This window comes from Ptychodera flava, chromosome 22, assembly GCF_041260155.1.
Source record: "Ptychodera flava strain L36383 chromosome 22, AS_Pfla_20210202, whole genome shotgun sequence".
Lineage (NCBI taxonomy): Eukaryota > Metazoa > Hemichordata > Enteropneusta > Ptychoderidae > Ptychodera > Ptychodera flava.
The window spans coordinates 32,265,609-32,289,885 of NC_091949.1; the positions used below are offsets into that span (position 1 = coordinate 32,265,609).

Genomic DNA, 24,277 nt, shown 5'->3' on the forward strand with positions numbered 1-24,277 from the left:
CTAACACGACCACTTTGCTTTTTATGATATTCATTAATTAAAGTTGTAGGTTCTTTGTATCGCTATGCTCAACTACAAAAGCAAAATGAAATATACAAATTGGTCTGAAATAAGTCACGATGCAGCGAAAAGACTCACTCTCCATTAAAGAACAAAGTCGGCCATTTTTCATTAATTTTGTTTGATACGAGACACAATTTATATTGTTTGACCTGTTGAAAGATACTAAATGAATGCATATATTCCATGCCGCTTTTAGACACTATAAATGAAACCATCGCGAGAAAGAATAAATGGTCTTTACCGTTAATTCGATAGTTCAACACTGTGAGCATCCGCGTGTCAAATGGTGTCTGTTTCAGACAAGGGCAAAAACTGAAACACAAGACGAGTCTAATATAGTAGTAGTTATACTAGAATAACAGGAGTGGCTTATGTTTATAACTACATGGCATAATCTATGTAGACTGCAACAGATGGGACATGTTATGTCTCGCCGTTTTTTTTAAGTTACTTGATTTGATGTTGATGTGAACATGGCACGATAATGATTCAACTTGTAATTGGGCTACTAGGAGTCAGGTGTGATTTGGTGATCTAGATATTACCACAGTGACAGAGTTTCAAAAGAGCAGCATCGAAGAGAGACTCCCCTTCCTGGCCTCCTCAGTCTCGTCATTTCTTCAAGGCTTTTCGCTCATCAAACATGACTTATATTGGAGATCAGGTACACTTGATACTTTTATTACGGTTTGGAATACCCACAGTAGTCGAACTAAAGACGTACGTATACATAGATACATAGATACATAGACATATGCATAGATAGAGAGATACATACATAGATACATACATAGATACATAGATACATACATAGATACATACATACATACATACATACATACATACATACATACATTCATACATACATACATTCATACATACATACATACATACATACATACATACATACATACATACATACATGCAAAATAATATAAATGCATGCACATATAAATACACACATAATCATATTACCTATATATATATCACACATACGAAATCGTGTGTGTGTATGTGTGTGTGTATGTTTGTGTGTATGTATCTCCAAGTCTACAGATGTCCTCGATGCTATAAATAATAACACAAATAATAACAAATTACTTCAAGTACAATGATATTTGTTACTTAAGTTTCATGCACCCTTCAATCTTCAGACAGAAGAAGTGAAAGGCTTCTTAGCTCTACACTCTCATTTATATGTTCGGGACGTACCATTCTATTTGTATAAGTGGTACCATCAGGACCTTTATATGGAACATTGCATCTCCTTCTTGCAACTTGCTTTTGTGAAGTGCAGGTTACAGGTAGTGCTTCACATAGGTGCTGGGGTTATCGGTTATCGTAATGAAAATAACGCAGTAAAACAAATGAATAACTCCGTTCTTCCTTGTATACTAACATAATTGTTCTTTCCACACGGGTATTATGATGGCTGAAGAAGACGTGGATGACGAAGATGACACATTAAGAGAATGAAGCGAAAATTGGGACACTTTCAAGCATCTCCCCTCTCAGTTTCCAGGTTCCAATTCGTAACTACTGAATAGTTTATCGCCCCTTTGAGAATGTAACCTTTGACTTCATTCCCATAAGTAAACACAACCTATGACGTAATCACTTATTGACTATCCCACTTTAAATTGTTGCCCATTTAATGCCTCACTCGCACGAGCGAAAACTAAATAGCATAGGACTTTATATTTCCGAGTTGAACTTGGGTTTGATAGAATCGCCGAATTAAAACTTTTTACGTGGGTATGACACCGCTCTAGACGTAGGGTGTAGATTTATTTGTTTGCATCATTTTATGATGTGTTTATGTGGATACACACTTTATTATTTGATCAACTTTTCTTCTGATCATTTGCTATTAATGCCAGTCCCATTTTTCTTAAGAAGTCTGTTATTTTCTATGAAGTACGTGGACATTGTCGGCTGTCAATACAGATGAACAACTTTTAACTCGTATCAAGTGTTGTAATAGTAACACTTCGGGGAAGTGCGTACTACTTGAGCCATAAAGGAACTGTCACTGTGGTTACAGTATGCGACGAAGAGGAAACCGTGTGCCTTTTATTCAAACGCTTGACCGGTGACCAGTAACCATTCAGGATTGCTTAACAATTTGTAGATCACAGCATTTTGACATTGGACGTCGACCTGCATTTTGTTTTATAATTTGGTTTGTTTCGAGTTGTACGCTAAATTCCTATTGATCTTATTGAATTTGTGACATACAATTTGATTGATCTTCCAATTTTCACACTGCCGTTCAATTTGCTATTGCACTTTGGATAATCGAGATTTAAGCTGGTATAAGGCTACTCATTTGAATTAAATTCAATTCAAGTCAGTTTATTCAGTACTTACGGCCTCCGTCCAAAATGTACAAACAGTAACAGTCGGATTTGAATTGTTTGACTTCAGTATGCTTGTAGAAGAATTTTATGATACCAAAATTATTGTTGTGTAATATATTAATCATTCATTGGATTTTGACTGTGTTAGTATAATTTATTCCACCCTTACTTCGTGGGACCTTTACGTATATCGAAACTGATGTATTCCACAGACCATGCACCAACTCACGCGAATGAATTGGTGGTATGTTTACCCTGCTGGAGTTTGCTCGAACAGAGCTAGTCGGCGAACCGTATGGAATAAAGCCAGGGTAACACAAACAAAGCAATTTGCTTATCTGAACCGTACGCATAGATTTCGCTTTGTGTCGGAAAACCAACAAACAGTAAGATTTTTATAGTGCTATATGAGCAAAGATCGTAAATAAAGTGAGATTGTAAACAAACCTTATTTTTATCCCTATATTTGCCTAATAATTGTCCCTATGGCACACTAAAACCGTGTGTAAGTCTCTGATGTAACTGAAAATGAAGCATGCAATAAAATTCTCCTGAAAAAAACAAACTGTAGGGCATTTTTGTCTAACTGATTGATCTCTAGGGCAATGACACATGTGCAAAGCGCAACCAATGGCGAAGAGTCGAACGTACTTTACTTCACGGCTTTATCAGGTAAGGCACAGACAAATATAGGCAAACTTGTAATGCGGCATGCCTTTTGTTCCATGGTCGTCTCGGTAGACTATTGGCTTTTCATATTAAAATGAGATTCAAAGGTGTTAAACTTTTTAGAGGCTTTGTTTGTGGTTGATAATTGCACGAGATTATGCGAAAAATACGACGAGATGGCATCGTACTGCCAGTCGCGTAGCAACCATAGTTACTTTGTGAGCTCCCAGGACAGAAACACTGCTTACGCCAATCAAAACATAACACGCCGGCAGTTTCATAAACATGTCCTTCCTTGACGCACGTGTAAAAGACGGTATGACTGACCGTAAACCATTGAGTAAAACTAGACAGTATCGATAAAAGACTTTCAAATTTGGTTCAAACACTCATTATATATTCATAAAAATATGAGAGGAATTTGTAAAACGGTAAAACTCACTTTCCTGAAGCTCAAAACACTCCCTTTTTCGCCAGCACGTCGATTCCGCTCAGCACCACACGACAACAACAACGCAAACTTTGCCAAACATACTTTCGCTTAACAATTGGCGAAAATCCGAAAATTACCGAAGGATGCATGGTCGGCACTCTTCGGAAAAGAGAGGCGAGAGCAACCTGAAGGGAGGCGAACATGGATGGGTTACGTAACCGCTTCACGCCTTAAACAATACCCGTTACAAGTCTGTCTATGTTTGTCTGTGGGTAAGGTTAGTGATCGAGAGAGATGATTACATCATCGACTTGCCATCCTTTCCATTTTTCAGAGGAACATGTAAGTATTACTTTCATCCGTGGCAAATGTTTCAAATTGAAGAAAGAATATAAAAAGTTGATCAAACACAAAAAATCTACTTTCAAAAAGAATCAGATTGCACAGTTAGAAAACGCACACACTAACAAAAGTACTGATTTCTGGAAACTTTGGAAAGAAGTAACAGAGGTGCACACAGAAAACAAAGGAGCATCTTCCATCTCCCTAATATTTGGTATGAACATTTTAAGAAGTTAGGCAATTTTGATTCTGCTGAAATAGACACGTGGTCGAAAATGGTTGTTACTGATTTAACTGGTTTAGAAATGAGCAACAATGAAAATATATGTCCCATCTTAAATTGCTATTTCTCCAATTCAGAATTACAAAAAGTACTTTGCAAATTAAAGTCTGGGAAATCCCAGGAACGGATGGTATTTTAAATGAGATGTTGAAATTTGGGGGCCATTCCCTTCTCAACTCACTTTGTTTTTTGTTCAATGCTATTCTTCGATCAGGCAGCTTTCCAAATTCATGGAAAACTGCCTTTATAGTACCAATTTACAAATCAGGAGACAAGAATGATCCTTCTAATTATAGAGGTATTTCAATCAATAGTTGTATTGCTAAACTTTTTACTTCTGCCCTTAATTGTAGACTTGTTACCTTTCTGAATAAGAAGGGAATTAATACACCTTTCCAGTCTGGTTTTAGAGCTAAGAGAAGGACTGCAGATAATGTTTTTGTCTTAAAATCAGCTGTTGACAAATATTTGTATTCTTCAGATATGGGAACAGATTGTAAGCCCTGTCAAACGTATGTTCTGCTGCTTTATTGATTTCCATAAGGCCTTCGATAGAGTATGGAGGACTGGTTTGCTTTGGAAACTTAAAAACTATGGTATCAATGGGAATTTTTACATTCTTATTAAGTCTATGTATGAGAATGTCAGTTATTGTGTGAAAACTAATAACAATTTTACTGACAACTTCATGTCCAATATTGGGGTTAAGCAGGGCTGCAATTTAAGTCCTACTTTATTTAATATTTACTTGAATGATCTTCCTGGGATTTTTGACTCTGTTAATGACTGCCCTATCAAACTTGGTACACTCTCTATTAGTTGTCTCATGTATGCAGATGACTTGCTATTAATGTCTGAATCGCAAGCAGGATTACAAAGTTGTCTTGATAAATTGTTTCATTTTTGTTCAAAATGGAAGCTTACAATTAGTACTAAGAAAACTAAGGTGATTATTTTTAATAAAACTAACAGGGTTCTCAAAATATTACCTTACTTTATAATGGTATACCACTTGAGTTGGTGAATGAATACTGTTACCTTGGCTTTGTAATAACTCCCAATGGTAAATTTAAGGGCAATTTTCGCAACCTCAAGTTAAAAGCAACAAAAGCCTTATTTAGCTATACAAGGGAATGTCTCACAATAATGGTTTCCCTGTCAAAGTTGCATTAGACCTTTTTGATCGTTGATCGTACCCATTATGACTTATGGATGTGAAATTTGGGGGAAACGAAATCAATGATAAGAAGAATTTTATGAATGATGTAAGTATTTCCTTTACAGGTATTTACTTGGTGTTTCAAAACAAGCTCCACGAGCTGGTATTGTTATTGAATTGGGTAGATACCCCATTCAGTTCACTGTTATACTACATATGATAAAATATTGGCATAGATTGGTTTTATCAGATGATATTCTACTACGTGCTGCATATACAACTGCTAAGCACCACTCCCAGTGGTTTGAGTATATTCAGTATATTTTGGATAATTATAGTGGAAGATCTATCTGGTCAAATACTGTAACATTAATTTCACTGTTAAAACAGTTCACAGAGAACTGAAAGAAAGATATCGTGTCTCATGGATTAATGATTTACATAATGATGTAAGGACTCAGAGTGTGGACAAAAATAAACTAAGAACATACAGAAAATTTAAAACTTTATTTACTTTTGAGGAATACTTGATGGATATTACAAATATTAACTGCAGGAAATTGATTACCAAGTTTCGTATTTCTGATCATAATTTACAAATTGAGATTGGCAGAAGGTCAGTCCCAAGAATCCCGTTAAATGAGAGATTTTGTACTTTTTGTAAGTCTTCTGTAGAAGATGAGTTTCATTATATTATTAAGTGTGACAAATATGTTAATAATAAAAATACTCTTTTCACTAGTATGAAATCACATTTTGAGAACTTTGAATATTTAAGTGACGGAGAGAAATTCCTGTACATCATGAATTTTGAGGACAAGAAGCCTCTTTTAAGGTATATTTCTTACACTACAGATTCATCCCAGCAGCAGTCTTACCTGAACATGTGTGTAATGTTTGATTTTGATGTGCTCTACCGCACTTCCCGAAGTGTGCTGTTATGCAATAAAGTATTATTATTATTATTAAAACATGTCGTCTGCACAGCGTGGGCACGTGTCGTTTAGCGTCTGCACAGCGCGGGTGGACAGTCATCCTGAGACTATTCGCGAATTTTGATTAGCGTGCAATAGCAATATATTTCCTGATTTAGAGTTGAGGCAGAATGTGCCTCAGGGACAGATATTCGAATTCGGACTCTCAAATTTCTACAGCTCTTATCTGACCTACTACTTGTTGGTGCTCATTTCAAAACTCTTGGAACTCTTTCGAAAATCCAAAATTTAATCCCCCCATAGAGTTAACAGGAGTGGTGGCCATTTTTAATTTCAAATATCGCAAAATGTTAGGTTTTTTTCCGTAATCTAGTTCCAAAATTTGCACGGTGAACCCCAATTTTATCGTTGATTTGGCGGGAGAATGGTTGAACGTTTCCTTGAGGAAAGTTTGAGCAAAAGTTGAAGTCTTTCACTTTCGAGGTGCATACCACCTTAAATTGTCAACTAGCACTAATATTCGCCCAACTTTTTGTTGTAAAGCCTATACCAGCTACATATGTTCCGTAGCGCGGGAACCAACAGCCTATATTCAATGCTGTGTCGGGCAGACCTTAAGGTTATTACTTAGCAAAGTTTGGCTTTTAAAATATTCATGCTGAAATATACATATTGCAGCCATCGTCGTTTCCTACTGAGGGGTCAACTCTTTGACACACTCGACTGATAAATGTGAAAAAATAAATGTTTATTGTCGTTGCCTGTCTGCCTACGCACTGAATGACAATTACAAAAACACGCAGAATGTCCCAGATTTTGTGTGATTGGATGATTTCAGGAGAGAAACGGCTCAAAGATTATTTTATTTTGCGGGTAGTGCTGATCAGTTGAGAAATTCAACTTAGTAACACAGTTTGGAATATTGATGCGGATCAATTTTCATATGATGGGGGACTTTAAAAATTCAATAGTAGTTCGATAATGAAGCCTGGTGTGATCACAAAATAATATTTTCTTCCGTTACACATAGCCAGTCGATTTCAGAGTCTCTATTAGCCCACTTTTAACTAATGCAGATGGTTTGCTACATAAAATGTATTTGTGCAACGAGGCGGTCATGTATGCGGGCGTCACTACTTTGTTTATGCGGCAGATGATTTACAGGTAATGTAGCCATGGTTACTCTGCGAGTTTTAGTATCGATTAGTAAACGGATAAAAGCGAATAGGTTGGTCTCTAACTTCGGCAAGACTATGATATTTTCGGGACTAACTGGCGTCGCAGAAATTACAATTTATCTCTGAAATCGAATTATTTGGAATGATATTGTCGGCCAATTTCTACATCTCGGTGTAGCATTAAGTAAGCATCTGAATTTGGAAGTTCGGGACATCGGGATTGCCAAATCTATTTTGTGTGGGAGCAATAAGACAATTACCTCAATTCCTTGATTAAAAGACCCTCGTGTTGATGGTGATCTCATTAGTATTTCCACTGATGATCGTCAGTTAAGGAATGCAACCAAAGATTCGGAAATTACAGGGTAGAGCAGCAATTAGAATTAGCAGTGGAAGGCATTGTTGCAATACCCCTGCTTCAGTTAAACCTAACATGACACCCTAATACACAATCGGTGATATTGTTCAGTCATCTTTCATAATTGCAAAATGTACAATTAGTCTGGTCCACATCCATATTTACTAAACAGCGTCAACAAGACTGATATTGCACCAAACATTTTCAGAAGTATTACAAGACCTGCCGCCATAACAATAATATCTGGTACATATTTCCCATCTATAGGTAGGGGGAAGCACAGTTGACTGTGAAATACGCTACCGTCCAGTTAAAGTGCTTCATAAGAAATTCTTGCCTTTGGCTCGTGTGTGACAGAAATTATCCAACAAGTGTAATGTATTCCATCTCAGCCAATTAGAGTGTGGGATTTTCTCACGTTCCTTCAATACTGGCAAAAATTGAAGTTACTGTATTTTAATGCAGAAAACGCTGTTATTATGGACGACTTTCTTTTATTGAAATCATTCCCCTGAAAAGTGTTGTCATTCATCTTCATCAAATGGTTTGTGTGAAACATATGTTTTCTTTCTATACTCTTCCCCTTAAAGCATTGCGTAATGATAACTTTGGGATGCACTTTAATTAATTAAACCGCATTGAATTGCTTTAAGTATGCTATGGCGTATTTCCATATATTTTTGTCGTCTGCCAACTCTGATGTGTTGGTTTCATGGTACAGTACGATTTCCCATTCCTCAAATAAAATGCACTGGGTGTTGGAACTGCAATGGACAAAGAGCATTCATCAAACGAAAGTTTGTTCTCAGAGTGTGAGATCGATTTATTTTCACACTCTGTATTCTCGCTCAAGCGAAAACATATTTTTATTCGACGGATGCTCATCGGTTTTTAGCAGTCGGCTCACGTAAAGGCGTACGTGTTATTTGACGACGTGGAGAGTGCGTACTTTAAAACTTCAACCGTAACATAGGTAGACGACACATTTTGAAGTGAACTAAATCAAAGGAAGACAAAGATGACTGAGTTATTTTTTACAATGCAAAACAGTATTAGCAATTGCTACGCCTTTTTTTACAAATAAATAAAATGTACACCAAAATTTGTATTATTTTACCCGTGTGTTATAAGTTAGGTATAAAACAACAGTTTAGATATGTTTAGTTATAATTTCTGCTCCTAATTTGTATTTGAAAATAATCATTATGATGAGGTCATCACGTACTGGATTGTCATAACTGTACAGATAAATGGATTAATGTTGCATAAAACAAGTCATACATCTTCTGATTGGGCGCGAAATGTGAGAAACGACAAAGTCGATTGAGAAAGTGCAATTTTAAATGACGATAAAAGATGAATCTTTCTTTCTTTATGAAGAAATTCAACTGGAGGTTCCGGTACATTGAACAGAGGGGATTGCAGAAGGTAGGTTTGTTTGAAAAAGCAATATACTTTTGGGAGCAGCGTCACTAAGTTCACGCGCTTCAATGCCAAAGGCGATTGCAGGGAATACATGCGCATTTGGATTTTTTGATTGCATTAATTTACTGCTGCGTCATACAAACCTCACCACATTTTCTGTGTTCATACAGTCCACGTGTACGACATCTTGTCAAGACACAGATTTGGCGATCACGATGTTGTCAAAGTCGAAATCTAGATGTCCATCTGATATCAACGAATTTCAAAATGGTTTTACTTATACCTTTGAGGCGCAAATATGCCCCGAAAATAGTGGAAGTAGTCTTATCGTCCGAGTTATGGATTTGTCCATTTGAGTTAATCCATTTACCAATCGACAGAAACTCACTGAGTAACGAGTTGTATGTTACCTGAAACTCATCTGCCGCGATGGGATATTATTTACATAAATCAATACTCATAATGACTATTGGTGTAAGTAAATATTCCATCTGGAGCTTATTTTATGCGGCAGATGACTCACAGAAGCCCTCAAATTGAGCCTTTTTTGCACTCCGATTTGGACAGGTAATGCATCCGAGAGAGATCCATTATATGTGCTTGGTGTGGTCTGTCAGATCTAATGTGAAACTTGTCGTTGAGGCTTTTTCTAGGTCAATGTAGAATAAACACTACTAGTACGAACACTATCAACATCGGAGAAGATATAATCTATAACCATGATAACATTCAGGTTTCAGTAGAGTGTGTGTGCCAAAACATCATTAGTTGTCACATGTGAGTTCATTCTTATTTAGTTGCTTTAAGCTTGATAATGGAGATATACTGTTAAATCGGTTCAACACGAATTCGGATCACTTTCTTTAAACATAAACATTTTATTACCAGCTAATTTTGCTACGAGACTATTGAGTCGTGTTCGATGAATTTCCAAAGAATCTGGTTTCATGTCAATATTACCAAAGAGTTTTTCCTAAAAAACCTTTCACCGTCTTACAACGATCCATACAAATATCAGTTCTACATTGGATATGAGATACATAGGAAAACCACACGATTGAACACGATTACCACGATTGAAACTAATTTGAGATAATTGGATAGCGTAGTAAAGTTGGTTTAATCTGAAATGTGAGTCCATCTGGGTTTTTTTTACAATACACATTTTTATGAGTAATTTGTAAAATTGCAACTTTCAGCTATTGGGCACGGAACACTTTCGATAAATTTGATAAATTAGTATATTTTTGAGTAGATATCATAGTAGATAAAGAGAACCGAGTCTTTATACAACACTCCGGGTTGACAAACTTGAATACAATATATGCAAACGGGCGCCAATCATTTCTTTTTAAGGAAAGGCACAGATAAACAGTGACTGGAATGAATGCGTGCAGTCACTCAGACGTTTGTAACAGACGGAACCATATATCATGTTATCTGCATAGCTTGTGTGCTTCACAAAGTGTAATCGTAATATATGCAACTGCCCAGGTTTGATTATCGTCCGTGTATGTCCTCCGGCAATGTTACCTAGCAATCGCTTTCGAACAGTTTTGATAAGCCTACATCCTTCATTTAAGTGCACTTGTTTGTTTTATTTCTGAAGTAGACCAACATTTTTAAACTGCTTGCCAGGGATGAGTAAATTGTAAGAAGCTGAATTCAACAGTACAGAAGTAGCCGAAGGTATTGTGTTCTTTTCTTTGAACAGGGAATTTATACAGTAAAGTTACTTAAAACTGTTGGCGTAAGTGTTACATACTGTTTGAACTGAGAAATCACAGAAACCAGACAGAAATAAATTTGACTTGATTTGGCTTTGATTCATTGCATCGGATTAGGACCGCGAAACGTGTTGTGTTCTTTATTTTTATTTAGGTGAGCACGATTCAAAACAATTTTGGATATTTTTATTGCCATGTTTTTCAAAACATGAACATATTTGCTAATATTTCACCGTATTTTGCTTATTTTTTTATATAGTATTAAATATTTACGATCTTTTACATATGTTGGGATTAAACGAAATCTATAACACTATCTCATTTTTTTGTTGGCTGTAAACGGAATCGTACAGCTATCTCATTTAACATTGTTTGAAACACATAATCTATATTAAATATTTCCAAGTTTGAAAATATGTTAATTTGCCCTTTATCTATTCATTGTGTCCGATCGGAGTTTTACATATTAATTGACGTTTGAATTTTTGCACAAGTGCGTGTCTCCCCTTGGCTGCTACGCCCATAAGGTGTGCATGCTGCGCGGCCTGGGCCAGACCCAATCAATCATTTTGTGAAATTTAAGCTCCAACCGTTTCGATTTTACGACTTTCCTTCTTATTGAGCCCAGCTTATAGTCCCGAGATAGTTCAAATCGTGTTTAATTATTGATATGACACATACAGGGTAATAAAAATCATCCTGCCAGCCCAGAGCTAGCTCAGCCGGTGTCATCGATACACGATAACATTGACGGTTATTTTGGGGTTAGGGTCATTTCGGCGTCACGGGCGTATTAAGCACCGCGTTTTCGTGGCCAGCACACAATTCATCAGCCAATATTGCAAAATCGCTGAACTCTCCATTAAGAATCAAATTACTGTGAAAACTTATGTCGAATTCGTCGCTCCTTCCTTGTGACATGACAACTTTCCGGTAGATCTGATATATGAACTCTGCTCTAGCGAGAACAAGCAATGATGACCTTGACGCAGCCTGCTACATCGCCTGTACAGGCTGTGCTTCATAAAGTAGGCCGGTTTATTTCAGACGAAAACGTTATGCTAGTACTGATGTTGCATATTCAGTGGATGATGTGCGTATTGGCTAGTAGAGGTCATGATTTTAGTTTTCATTATATTTTTAAATTTTGTCTCAAGTTAAACTTAAATGATCAACTGTATGAATTCAGCAGCATTCAGATCGTCAGGCAGTGAAAACTGTTGGTAATACAGTGTCATCGTGTCTATTCAAGGCTAGCTTTTACTTATTCTTCCTGTAAAATTATAACATCTTGCCAAACGATACACTGAAAACTGTGTAATCTTCATCGACCTCTGCCATTCCGCATGGTTTATGCTTTAATGACACGACTTTGGTAGCATGCTGCGTACTACTTCGCCCGAATAGATAATAAAGTGATTTCATTTTCATATCGAAGAACTGCTCAGAGGAAAAGTAAGCTTATGGATTGTAAACTAATTACCAGAACGAAATTCTCGTATTTGTGAAAATCAAAAACTCGTAATAACGATGTTCAAATGATAGTACTTACGAGTTTTGATGTTTACTTTTTAAAAAATGGCACAATGCACATCGCTAACATGTACATTGTGTACGAATGATCTTGCCGAATGCGGTAAAAATAACTCAAGCAGCGTGCCATACGTGCACGCTTTGTTGGTTTTTCTGAAACTGTAGTTGGAAACAAAAGCGTTCGCGAAAACAGTGTGATCGTAAGCGGGTGAATAGCAATGTTTGATATCGGTAGACAGATACATTGTTAAACAGACAATGAAATACAGCATATCCTAAAGCACAAACATGTCGTGTCAGATACATATTGTTACACAGAAAGGCAAATTATTCTGCATTTGAGGCTACAATGACTCATGAACTTTTGTCGACAAGGCCATATGACGCAGAGATCTGAACCTTGTTTTGACAAATCGTGTTTGATTTATAAGGCTTCACTTTATTTTGTAGCTGTGATATGTTGGGGCAAGTATTTTGACGGGTCTCCCTTATGCAGACACTGTAAATAAACTATACCTTGTACAGATAAGTGCGGGTAGGGTGAGCCTTCGGAAGGCTGAGCGGTGCACGTCATATCATTAATAGCTGCTAAAAGCTGAAACCATAGTACACTCACTTTCCATTTAAGCTGAGACTCAGCCTAAAGCCGAGGTTTTACATCAATACAATGCGTTATGGTACGAAAGCGAGCTGTTCAGAACCTTAAAGCTATATCGAATGTCTGAAAAGCAGTTGCCATGACACGGTCAGTTTTATTCTATGAAGTACAGCATCGCTGTGCTGTCCAACTTGGCAAATAGAGTTCGTTAGTCGCTTATTTTTATGGAAATGAAATGCATGGAGGGGAAAAAAACTCACTGTCCTTTTTGGTGTTATAATGGCAGATACCACATTCTGGCGAAAGAAACAAACGCAAGTAGCTAAAAGTTCTTTTTTTTCAAAATACACAGGATTTTTCAGTTTCCAAAAGTTACATGTCCTTGATTGTTCTATCCTATGACTAACACGTGGTTTCAGTTTCCACCATAACGGAGTTGAACAATATGGCATCGTATTTTGATGGGATTGTTTTCAAAAGAACTTAGCTTGTAATTTGAATCCTTGGAATCGGGTCGTAAAATTAAAAAATCTATATGCGCTTCAATGACAGTTGAATATCGTCTTATTTTCTGATTTAGATTGTGTGAGCACAAAAAATACACTGCAATGAGGGAAACTGCTTTTGAACAAGCGCTGCCAGGACATATGAACCTACATGCAGTCAGCAAGCATGAGTTTGTACAAGTTGGTATAATTTACGACCTACCAGTATGAATCCAGTATGTTTTAAATAAGGCCTATTTTACTGTCACCGTGAGCGTGGAGGCAGCCGGCCCACGTTGAGAAAAGCGATGCTCTAAAATTAGCCCCCGTTTGTACAGCTTTTGTAAACTATCGCTGATTTACGACTTGCTGTTAGATCTGTCGATGAACTAAAAATGTACTGAGGTAAAGACCGGTGCGAGATGTAAAGTTCTTTTATCGGTTCCATGATGCAGTGCGCGCTTGGGTGTACAAAGCGTACAATGTACGTTACTCAACTCACAGAACTTTTTAGCCATAGGGTAGACCTATACGCAGGGTGTTTACGGAAAGTTACACTTTGTGCTTATATTTTCGTACCGACGGATACAACTACATTTGGCATTTTTTGCATGGCAAATTTGTGTAATTTGTGTATAATAAATAATAAGTTAGACAACACAAAATCGGTACTATGTTTTTGTTGTTCTGAGTATGTTACTCCAGTGTTTGATGCAGCCACAGCAATCCATTGTGGGCAACTGGGAAAAGGTCTAGCGATATCCTCAATGAGATTTTACAGCCGTGACAGACCGCCATCATAGACGATAAAGTCCGATACACCAACTCCGATCCACAGGGTCCCATTATAATTTTTTTGTTTCTAATCTGTAGCACACAAGAGTATTCTCTAAACAAAACCTGTAATGATATCCTAAGCAGGAATATTCCTATCTCCTTCCCTCATACATTTTCGCAAATCTTACTACCCGGGTGACTACATCCTATGATAAGTACAAATCGATCGATAATTAAAGATCATTGCTGAGTAACTGTGCCTAAAAGCTTTCTACACTTTAATTCCATCTTTTTATCTTGCTTTCTTATCGTTTACATTCAAATTTCCAACTTTGAGCGTTTTCTGCAGTCTTTATCAAACGAAAACATGTGTTGAAGTCGGGTTAAAAGCGAAGTCATGTTAGCTATCGGAATTACTCCGTGCAACCTGTCGTTTACGTTGAATAGCTTGACTCAAGATACCACTATCTCTACAGCCAAAAGTAAATTCTTGCAACTTTGATACTCAGAAAAGACATAATTTGCAATTTTGAGCAGAAACGCTTTTTCTTTGTGAACAATTGTCGGCGCTCTTGAAATAAGCTGATATCAAAGTTGACACACACACACAAATTTTTAGTCAGAAAATATAAGCAAGTCTCACCTGTTGCATAAAAACCACGATCGGGCACATGGCGCTGCCAAACGGCCATCTTGATATCACAAGCGAAACAGTAGTGAACGGCATGCACATGATCGCCATCACAAGGTCGGATACAGCTAGATTTATCAAGTAAGTGTTGAAATTTGTCCTCACTCGGTTTCCGAAAGCCAGTATTGTTATCGCCAGGGTGTTTCCCGTAACGGACAGGAAAACGGTTATTGAGAATACGACACCGATAATCACTCGAGCAACCGGCCCAACAGCATTGTCACTGTAAACTTGTGGGCAATATTTCTCTATGAAAATTTCATCCTGCTCAATTTGGTCGGCAGCGAAATATTGTGAGTAGTTGAGGTAGAAAGCCCAGTCATAGCTGTCGTATGATGTAAAACTATAATCAGAGAAAGCTGTAACATTTGGACAAATGTTACACAAAATGCACAGTAGTCGACTTATGTCTTCCTGATGAGAGCTGTCCATGTTCCTCTTTCGAAGTGTGATGAAATGAGTTTATGAGCCGGAAGAGACTGGTGTCCTTTTGAGTAGCGACGCTTCCTTATACCGGTGATTTATCAGTGTATTGGAAGTCCTCAGACAATTGTCATCCCGCGAAAACGATGAATGCAACGATGCTATACGTCAGTTTGTTCCTATGCCGCAGTCGCTCTGACTTAAGTGTACCCACCCACATGATTTAAACTATGAATACGGTATCCTATTAATCCCACGCGCGTTTCAATCCGCATCAAATCATAGACGAGCTGATTAGCATCTTTGAAGTCGATCAAATATAGAAAAGCTACAAGCAGGGCACGACACAATGCTTCTTAAACGGGCATTGGTCATCAGTATAATTATGCGCATTTTATCGCGCTTTCAATTATTAGGGGAAAACCATTCGATTGTTGGGGAGTATCGGAGTAAAAATAGACACAATTGGAAATAAACGAGACTATTGGATCCACTCTATGGCTACATTCGCATAGATATTTCTGAATATCTTCAATTTGAACCGCAAAACGGAAACAATTCACGCCTGGCAGAATGCTTGACATATGACGAAATACAGACCTATATTGATTCTGTACATTTTCAAACACGTTAAGTATACATGTGTATATACAAATTGAATACACAATAAGGCTGCTTTCACAAATAACGGTGGGGGGTAATGAATCGCGATTGAAATCTTAGTTTTTTTCAGATCCCCCTCAATACCTTAAAAAAAATTCAAGTGTGATTAACATTTTTCAAGTCCCCCCACTCTAATTATCATATGGCCGCATATTTATCATGGATGCACGCAAAATAAAAATAAACATGTATATTGGGCAGTTCTAGTCCCAGATGTTCGACACTACCTGTTATTAGCAATTTGTAGAGCCATATTCCTAAAGCAAGTTTTTAAATTGATTCATTTTTAAAGTTCCATTTTTAAAGTTCCATAAGCTGTATCTTTTGTCTATTTTTTCAGAACTTTTGTTTTGTGGTTTCCCCACACTTTCTACATTGAATCCCTAAACTGTAATTTAATGCCAAGTATTTAGCATATCAACACAACATATATGAGTATAATCTCCATTGTTATTAGGAAAATTATATTCAAGTCCGGACTAGAATTCATTTGTAAACAGTAAACAATGGTCAATACACACATACAAGCTGTGTTGACAAAAAGAATACTGGAAATTTCAGCATGACAAACTGATTAGGGTCAGACACGGTATTTGATATACAGAAGCAGAATACTGAAAAACTTGCCACAAGTTACAGTTTATGTCCCTTTAAGGATATATATTTTAATTGACGCGACCAGAGTTGACAAAACTTGCTACATGTATTGAAGATACTATGATACAACATTCTTGAAAGTCATTAAGCATTTTCACTTCAGTCAATTCCTAATTTGCATATTTATGAACTTTCCTAATTAGGGATATATATCTGAATTGACATACCAAAGTTGACGAAACTTGCTGCATATATTGCAGATACTATGATACAACATTCTTGAAATTCATTAAGCATTGTTACTTCAGCAAATTCCTAGTGTGCATATTTTATGAACTTTCCTCATCAGGGATATATACCAGGATCTACTCAATCAAATTTAGCAAAACATTCTACGTACACTGATGATACCTGGTCAAAACAATATTGAAAGTCAATTCGCATTTTCATATCAGCTAATTTATAATTTGCATATCTAATGAGGCTTTACATATATAGCTTGAAGGACTTGACCAAAAGCAATTATACTTGCAATATAAAAGGTGATACTCAGTAGTCAAAGAAATTTAGCATTTTTATTTCAGCTAATTACATATTTGTATACTTAATGACCTTTAGAATTAATCTGTGGTGAAAATTATTCATGATGTTAATCATAACACTCAAGGAAGTTGCAAACATGTGGCAAAAGTTTAAATTTACACACAACTGCAATGTATAATGAAACACGTGAGCATTTTCAGTTCATATCTCGTTAAATTCATCAGTGGACTTTTTAGATTTATCAGTCCAAGTCGATTTGAGTTAGTGGCACCTGTTGACGAGCACACATAATGACGATCATGAGAGAGTATGCAAATTGTGAACTACTCGCTACAGTTTACCAAATAGTGACAAACCTAATCACAGTGACCTACCAAAACATATTTTTTGAAAGTACAAGACACATATGACTTAGATGCTGCTCATAATCGACAATAATGGAAGGTTGAAATATTTCATAAAATAAACGTTTTAGTCTCTTAAATTTTGAATGTAATAATTGCAAATTAAGTAAAAAGAGAAATAATTTCATTCAGGTGCAAATTTGTTCATTAAAATAGTCTTTACCGTTAAAAGTTTTGCCGTTTCTTATTTGACGTTGAGAAAGAGAAAATTTACAAAAATCAAGCATGGTGACCCCATCTTTTTTCTTCAATGTTTGATTCTTCTATATGCCAGAATTCAAAAATTCCTGATACTTTCAAGTCTCCCGGTCTTCCATACCACGTGTTGCTCTCTGGCCTGATCTTCTGTACAAGTATATTTCACTGTCATGAGCGTCATTTGACCCAATGAAAGTTTTCTTCAACTACATCAGAGTCAGAGCTATCTCCGCCACTGCCGGTATGCAGTGACAGTGACACTCCAGCAGTAGCTGTATTAACTTTGATAATTTTGACAATGTCTTTGACTTTTCAGTTTACACAACTGCATTTTTGTTTTACTCCCTACAGCATGTTTAACTGTCCAGTATTCAGCTTGCCAACGCAGCCTGTGTATGTGTACCGTACATTTGTCATTGACAATTAAATGACTTTCAGTCTGGACTCTAATTAATTTATCACCCAATATTATATATACAGGCTTTGCCGACAGACTGAATATTGTGTGTTTCAACATGCTGTAGAAACATTGAAGAAACTATTTGATATGTTGCATAGAAACACTGAAAAAAATTATCAACAGTTGCAGCTTCTGCCCCTTCACTAGGTCCACATGTTTGGTTTTTTGTATGAAATACCTTACATGTTTAGATGTTTTCGAGATAAAAGTCATGAAATGTGATAAAATTTTCAAGATTCTGTTTAATTATTACTAACATTAGAACGATTAGATTACATTAAAATGTTTTTCATTTTTCATTGACTTACCTACATCACTTGGAATCGGGAAATGTAAAAAGTAAAAAAGAACCAAAACATTTTCAGGTACCCCATAGGTAGAACAAAACCTGTAAGGGCCCCCTCTTCTACTCCAAAACATTTTCGAATCTCCCTAAATTCCTCCAGCCCCTACCCCCACCCCCACCGTTTTTTGTGAACGCAGCCTTACATTGTACACTTTGTCAGCAAAGATATGCGTTACAGATACGTTCAGAAAAATATTACATATGTTTGAACAGTTTCACATACAAAGATATACATTATGTGTTCCGAATTCCATACACGTCTGTATACGTAAATGCTGAATGTATTTCAAGCATTGTGCCCCGTGTAAGATTGTTATGTATATATGTCTATATGTTGTCATAATTTTACTAAAAAAAGAAGTCGACACTAAAACTGAAGAGTGATAATATAAAACTGGTGTTTGTTTATTGAACACGGAACCATGGCTGGGCCTCACGACCCAGCCGATGATACATCGGAGTATTTCTCAATGAGATAATAAGTGAGCGTACCGAGGGTGAGAGTCTGTGTTTAAGAGCCCATTTATCTCCCTATCTCTTGATTTGAAGTATCGTGGCTATAACTTCTACCGATGTCGTAAGATCACAATAACAAGACTTTCCTTTGACTTCTTCCGATTCGGAATTCGAAAACAAATAAAAGTATGAATCATGATTTGCCCATGCATTGCATGCTAAACCTGTTGTTTGAGACTGACGCCAGGAAAAAATGTAAAACTATATTATTAACTATATATAACAGGTCAATATAATAAATGTTTACGATACACTTAGAACGTTGAGGTAGGACGCATATTTCGTATATTGGAAGAAATTGTCGCCGGACAGGTTTTTATTAAACTTTGTGAATGAGTTCTGCCATGTTGTAGATCCGGCCCTGCTATTTATTGTTCCATTATTGTCATATACAGTCAAAACAGAGTGAATATACGCGGGGATTTATAGCCTCCATATAAAAATATACAATGGTACAGAAAAAGTTAATCCGAATTATTGCAATTTCACAAATCTAAAAACGCAATAAATAGTACAGTAGTTCAACACAACGAAAGAAAGATATTAATCGAGCTAAGCCACAAAAAGAGGCGTGATATAAAACCCATCAGAATTACACTTAATAATTCTTAAAGATCAAAAATCGAATGAATGTTCATGAAAATCTCATTCATTAAAATACAAAACCGTAACAATGTCCACAAGTCATTGACAATGACATAGTCAACGCTGTTGATTGGGAATTAGTCAGTGGAAGTAACTAAATTGAAGTCAATATGATCCACATGACAAAAGAAATAAGGGTACTAAAGACATGACTGATGCCTAAACTGGTTGTACTGTGAACAAATAGACATTAGTATGAATGGCATAGTTTTACGTCCTTTTTCAAGTTGGACAGAAATAGGTATGTCATGTACTGGCTCTTGAAAAGTCAAAATTCATCTAATCTGCAAGAAACTGTCTGAGAAATGGCTGTTGACATAAAAAAAACAGAACACCAATATGAACCAAAAATGCCCCCATGTTCATTACAGATGATAATTACTATAGTTAGCTATTAATACTGGTACATGCTGTCAATGTGGGAATTGACACTAATGTTAAAAGTCAATAAAATATCAAGATCATTTAAGCAATTTACCCGAGCGGGAGAATTTCCGTTAATACAACTGTCACGGTGAATAAAACTCATTTTGTTGATAAAAGTAATAATACAGTGTCTACACCTTTGTAAATTAAGTTTTAGTTTCCTAATACTGCACCATATATACATGATAACACTGCCCAAAGGTATACAGTCACCTGTTATCTAAAAATGTCCATATAGGGTCAAAGGGGCGTTCCTTGGTATTCAAAATGCCAATGTGAGGGCGCTGTTTATAAAAAGCGGCCGCCCGCTTAATATCTTTGATTGGTTAGATTTTCTCTTTCCATGGTAAATGTGGCAAAATTGGAATAGGTGACAGTATACCTTAAATTGCAGAGCAAAAGTAGACATCCTGAGTCCTGATCGTACCTGTAGAGTTTAGCATCGGCGTACATTAGGTATGAAGAGCCTTGACAATTAAGAATGTCGAGCTGGTCATTAACATATTGTATAAACAGAAGTTGGCCAATCAGAGAACCCTGCGGAACACCAGATGTAACACAGTATGGTAATGACACCGTATTAAACATAGGCACTTGACTCAATGCAAGCGAAACCTTTACTGATGCAACCAGTAATCAGTGACGGTTTCGCTTGCTTGCATTGAGTCGAGTGCAGTTTGTTATCAATTGCATCACTGACGTAATGAACCTGACTTGCCAGATTGGTCAGCGTGGAATTGAACGACCCTTGATAAAGCCATACTAAAAATGCTTACATGATTAAAACCACAGGTACTCGACTCAATGAAATATATTCGCTTACATGATTAAAACCACAGGCACTCGACTCAATGAAATATATTCGCTTACGTGATCAAAACCACAGGCACTCGACTCAATGAAATATATTCGCTTACGTGATCAAAACCGCAGGTACTCGACTCAATGGAAGCGAAACTGTCGCTGATGCAATCAGTTATTACCTGAAGCGGCAGCAGTATAGGGAAAGTATATTTCATTAACACATCTCAAGATTTATAATAGGAGTGACGTTAGCAACTTTGAAAAGAGTGGTAAAAACACATAATTTATGGGAAATGTTTGGGCGATAGGCCCTACACAGTGGAATAGGAAGTTCAGGTACACATTCTTTCAACGCGAGACCAGACAAAAGGTCCGATGTCATTGCTTTTAAAACATTAACATCGCAGCTCTACACAACACAAGATTTATCAAGTACTTCAGAATATCGAGTATATGTAACCAGGTTTCAGAAAAAGCAATGCAGTCAAACTGAGACTCACTGATATGTGTGTTAAAATCGATCAATTTTGTTTAACAAACTTTGTGCATTCTGATAGTCTAAACGCAGGGGTGGTTTTGAACGATGCTCAGATGAAGCACATTATCTTACATACACACACAGGACTTTTATATTTCTATATATATATAGATATATACATACATACATTCATACACACACAGGACATATATATATATATATATATATATATATATATATATATATATATATATATATATATAATATATATATATATATATATATATATAAAACTTGATTGATACACACTACCACACCCATTTGTTTGGTCCGGACGTATTTTAATGAACTTTTGACACAACGTTTCGCTCCAAAACTAGAGCTTCTTCAGGTGTACTGTATAACGGAAAATACAAAGACCGTGCTTATAAATAAATGCTGTACATTAAGAAAACATTGCTTTACAAAACTTTAAACTGTGGAATTGTTTGAGAAAGTCGATCGATTGGAAATGATATGTGATTTTGTGAAAAAAGTACCCACCTTGCAGTCCGACGCCCAAGGTTGGAATCTGGCGTGCGGATATGCAGGTGAATGGCTATTTATACCTCCGGGAAATGCACTAAATGGATGAGAGGGCGCTGTGTTTTGTCACAAGTTCATTAAAATACGTCCGGACCAAACAACTGGGTGTGGTAGTGTGTATCAATCAAGTTTTCGATATTATTCCACTCCACACTCCACTGGGGATCAACTGCTCACGTCCTATTGATACTATATATATATATATATATATATATATATATATATATATATATATATATATATATATATATATATATATATATATATATATATATATATATATAGATCAAGATATGTGAAGCAATGAGTTTTCAGTACATTTTTGAACAGTTTTGATTTAATATTTCGACATGCATTGCACAACACAGCGTAAACAATGTTTCATACTTAGGTACTGTTACAATATTGATAAATATGGCAATCTTGCCATCCAATCAGTGGCAGCACTCTTCCTAATATGTAGTAAAGATATTTTTTCGCATGTCCAAATCCCGTCCCTTAGTTGTTACTATGATATTGAGCTATTTACACATTTCATGGTACCCGAACAGATGAATTATGAATTATTAGTCCAAGGTACCTACTTACATAATATTACTACGCTAAGATGCACAATCTGTACACATTGTGGTTTTCTAAAGAGGGTGTGGCCAAAATGGATTTCTCCCATGCTCAAAGGAATATTTGAAATATTTTCGACAATGTGATATTTGAGGGATATTTTGGTTGAAATGAAGAAATGAATTCCCAGTGCGACAAGAAAGTATGATTTATCTGGGCTTATCGATATCATCCATGTTTCTTATGGCAACAAAGTTGTACTTGCGATAGCGCCGCCCATAACCCTTGCATTATAAAGTGCAAGCATAGCATGGAAAGCATGGTTTCGAATAAAATGACATAGGTACACCCACAGAAAGCAACAAGCTCGCAATGAGGGTACCACAGGTTCAATAATGCTAGGCTTCGGTGGGCACACTGGATTGAACGATTCCTGACACGTATCGGATTTTATCGTCCTTCTACTAGATCTAGAATCAATCAGACTCTGCGGGATTTGACAATAGCCTATCCATAGGGATTTGGAATTCCTGCTCAGTCGTCCATCAATACTTGACAGCTGCGTTGTCGATTTTTCGATATCGAGAGGAAAATTGATGACGATCAGATCAGGTAGTGCATGACACGAAAATTGACTTTCATTGGCGTTAATGAGATCATAAATTTATAGTCAACGGTAGGATTCAATAATACAGACTCGTTGATGACTTCCGGGCTGCCTAGTCCTCATTTGACTGACGATAACCCGAAACTACTTTCAACTTGACGACTTTCGATTTCAAATAATCAAATTGCATATTTCAAGTGGGAAATCCGTCTTTACAAAATCACGCTAGCAAAATTGGTTAAACAGCACAACAGTAATTCAACTACACAGTTCCATGACGAAAATCGTCTTATTTTTACTTGAGCTTTGTCCACTATGGGAAATCAAGTACGTGATTGTCAGTTGCATATAAAACTACTTTCAACTTGACGACTTTCGATTTCAAATGATCAAATTGCATATTTCACATGGGAAATCCGTCTTTACAAAATCACGCTAGCAAAATTGGTTAAACAGCACAACAGTAATTCAACTCAGTACACAGTTCCATGACGAAAATCGTCTTATTTTTACTTGAGCTTTGTCCACTATGGAAATCAAGTACGTGATTGTCAGTTGCATATAAAACAAAATTATGAAAAGATGTTTGGAAGAGGTATGTAATAAAACCTGTAATAATTACACTGATGTATTGCGTAAATATGTGTGGTGTCCCAAGAAAGAAATTCAGTTTTCTAATCTTGTTAAAGAAAAAATGTCAAGTCATGGCCTTGAAGATGAAATTCTCTGTCCTTTTTCGGATGTAAATGATGTAGTTCTTGATTTCAGTGATATGTTAATACAAGTAGCTGATCAGTGTAATATGTGTAAAAGAGTTGCACCAACCAAGCCATGTCATAGAGAGCAACCACCATGGTTTGACAGGGAGTGTGTTTTATTGAAACAGAAAAAGTATGATTTACTGAGACGGTTTAGAAACAGTGGTGGCACTACTACAGAGTTAACTTTATATAAAAAGGCTAGAGCTGATTTTAGAAAACTTTGTCGCAACAAAAAACGGTTATT

The 24,277-nt window shown here is 36.4% G+C and overlaps 1 protein-coding gene across 1 annotated transcript in view; it reads right to left on the reverse strand.

The window, feature by feature from the left end:
* LOC139123210 (QRFP-like peptide receptor) overlaps positions 1-15,818 on the reverse strand; it is a 47,942-nt gene extending 32,124 nt beyond the window's left edge. Inside the window, exon 1 of the mRNA XM_070689321.1 lies at positions 14,969-15,818. Coding sequence (XP_070545422.1) covers positions 14,969-15,448 — 480 coding nt within the window. The 5' untranslated portion in view covers positions 15,449-15,818. The remainder of the gene's footprint in view (positions 1-14,968) is intronic.
* Positions 15,819-24,277: the final 8,459 nt, after the last annotated feature.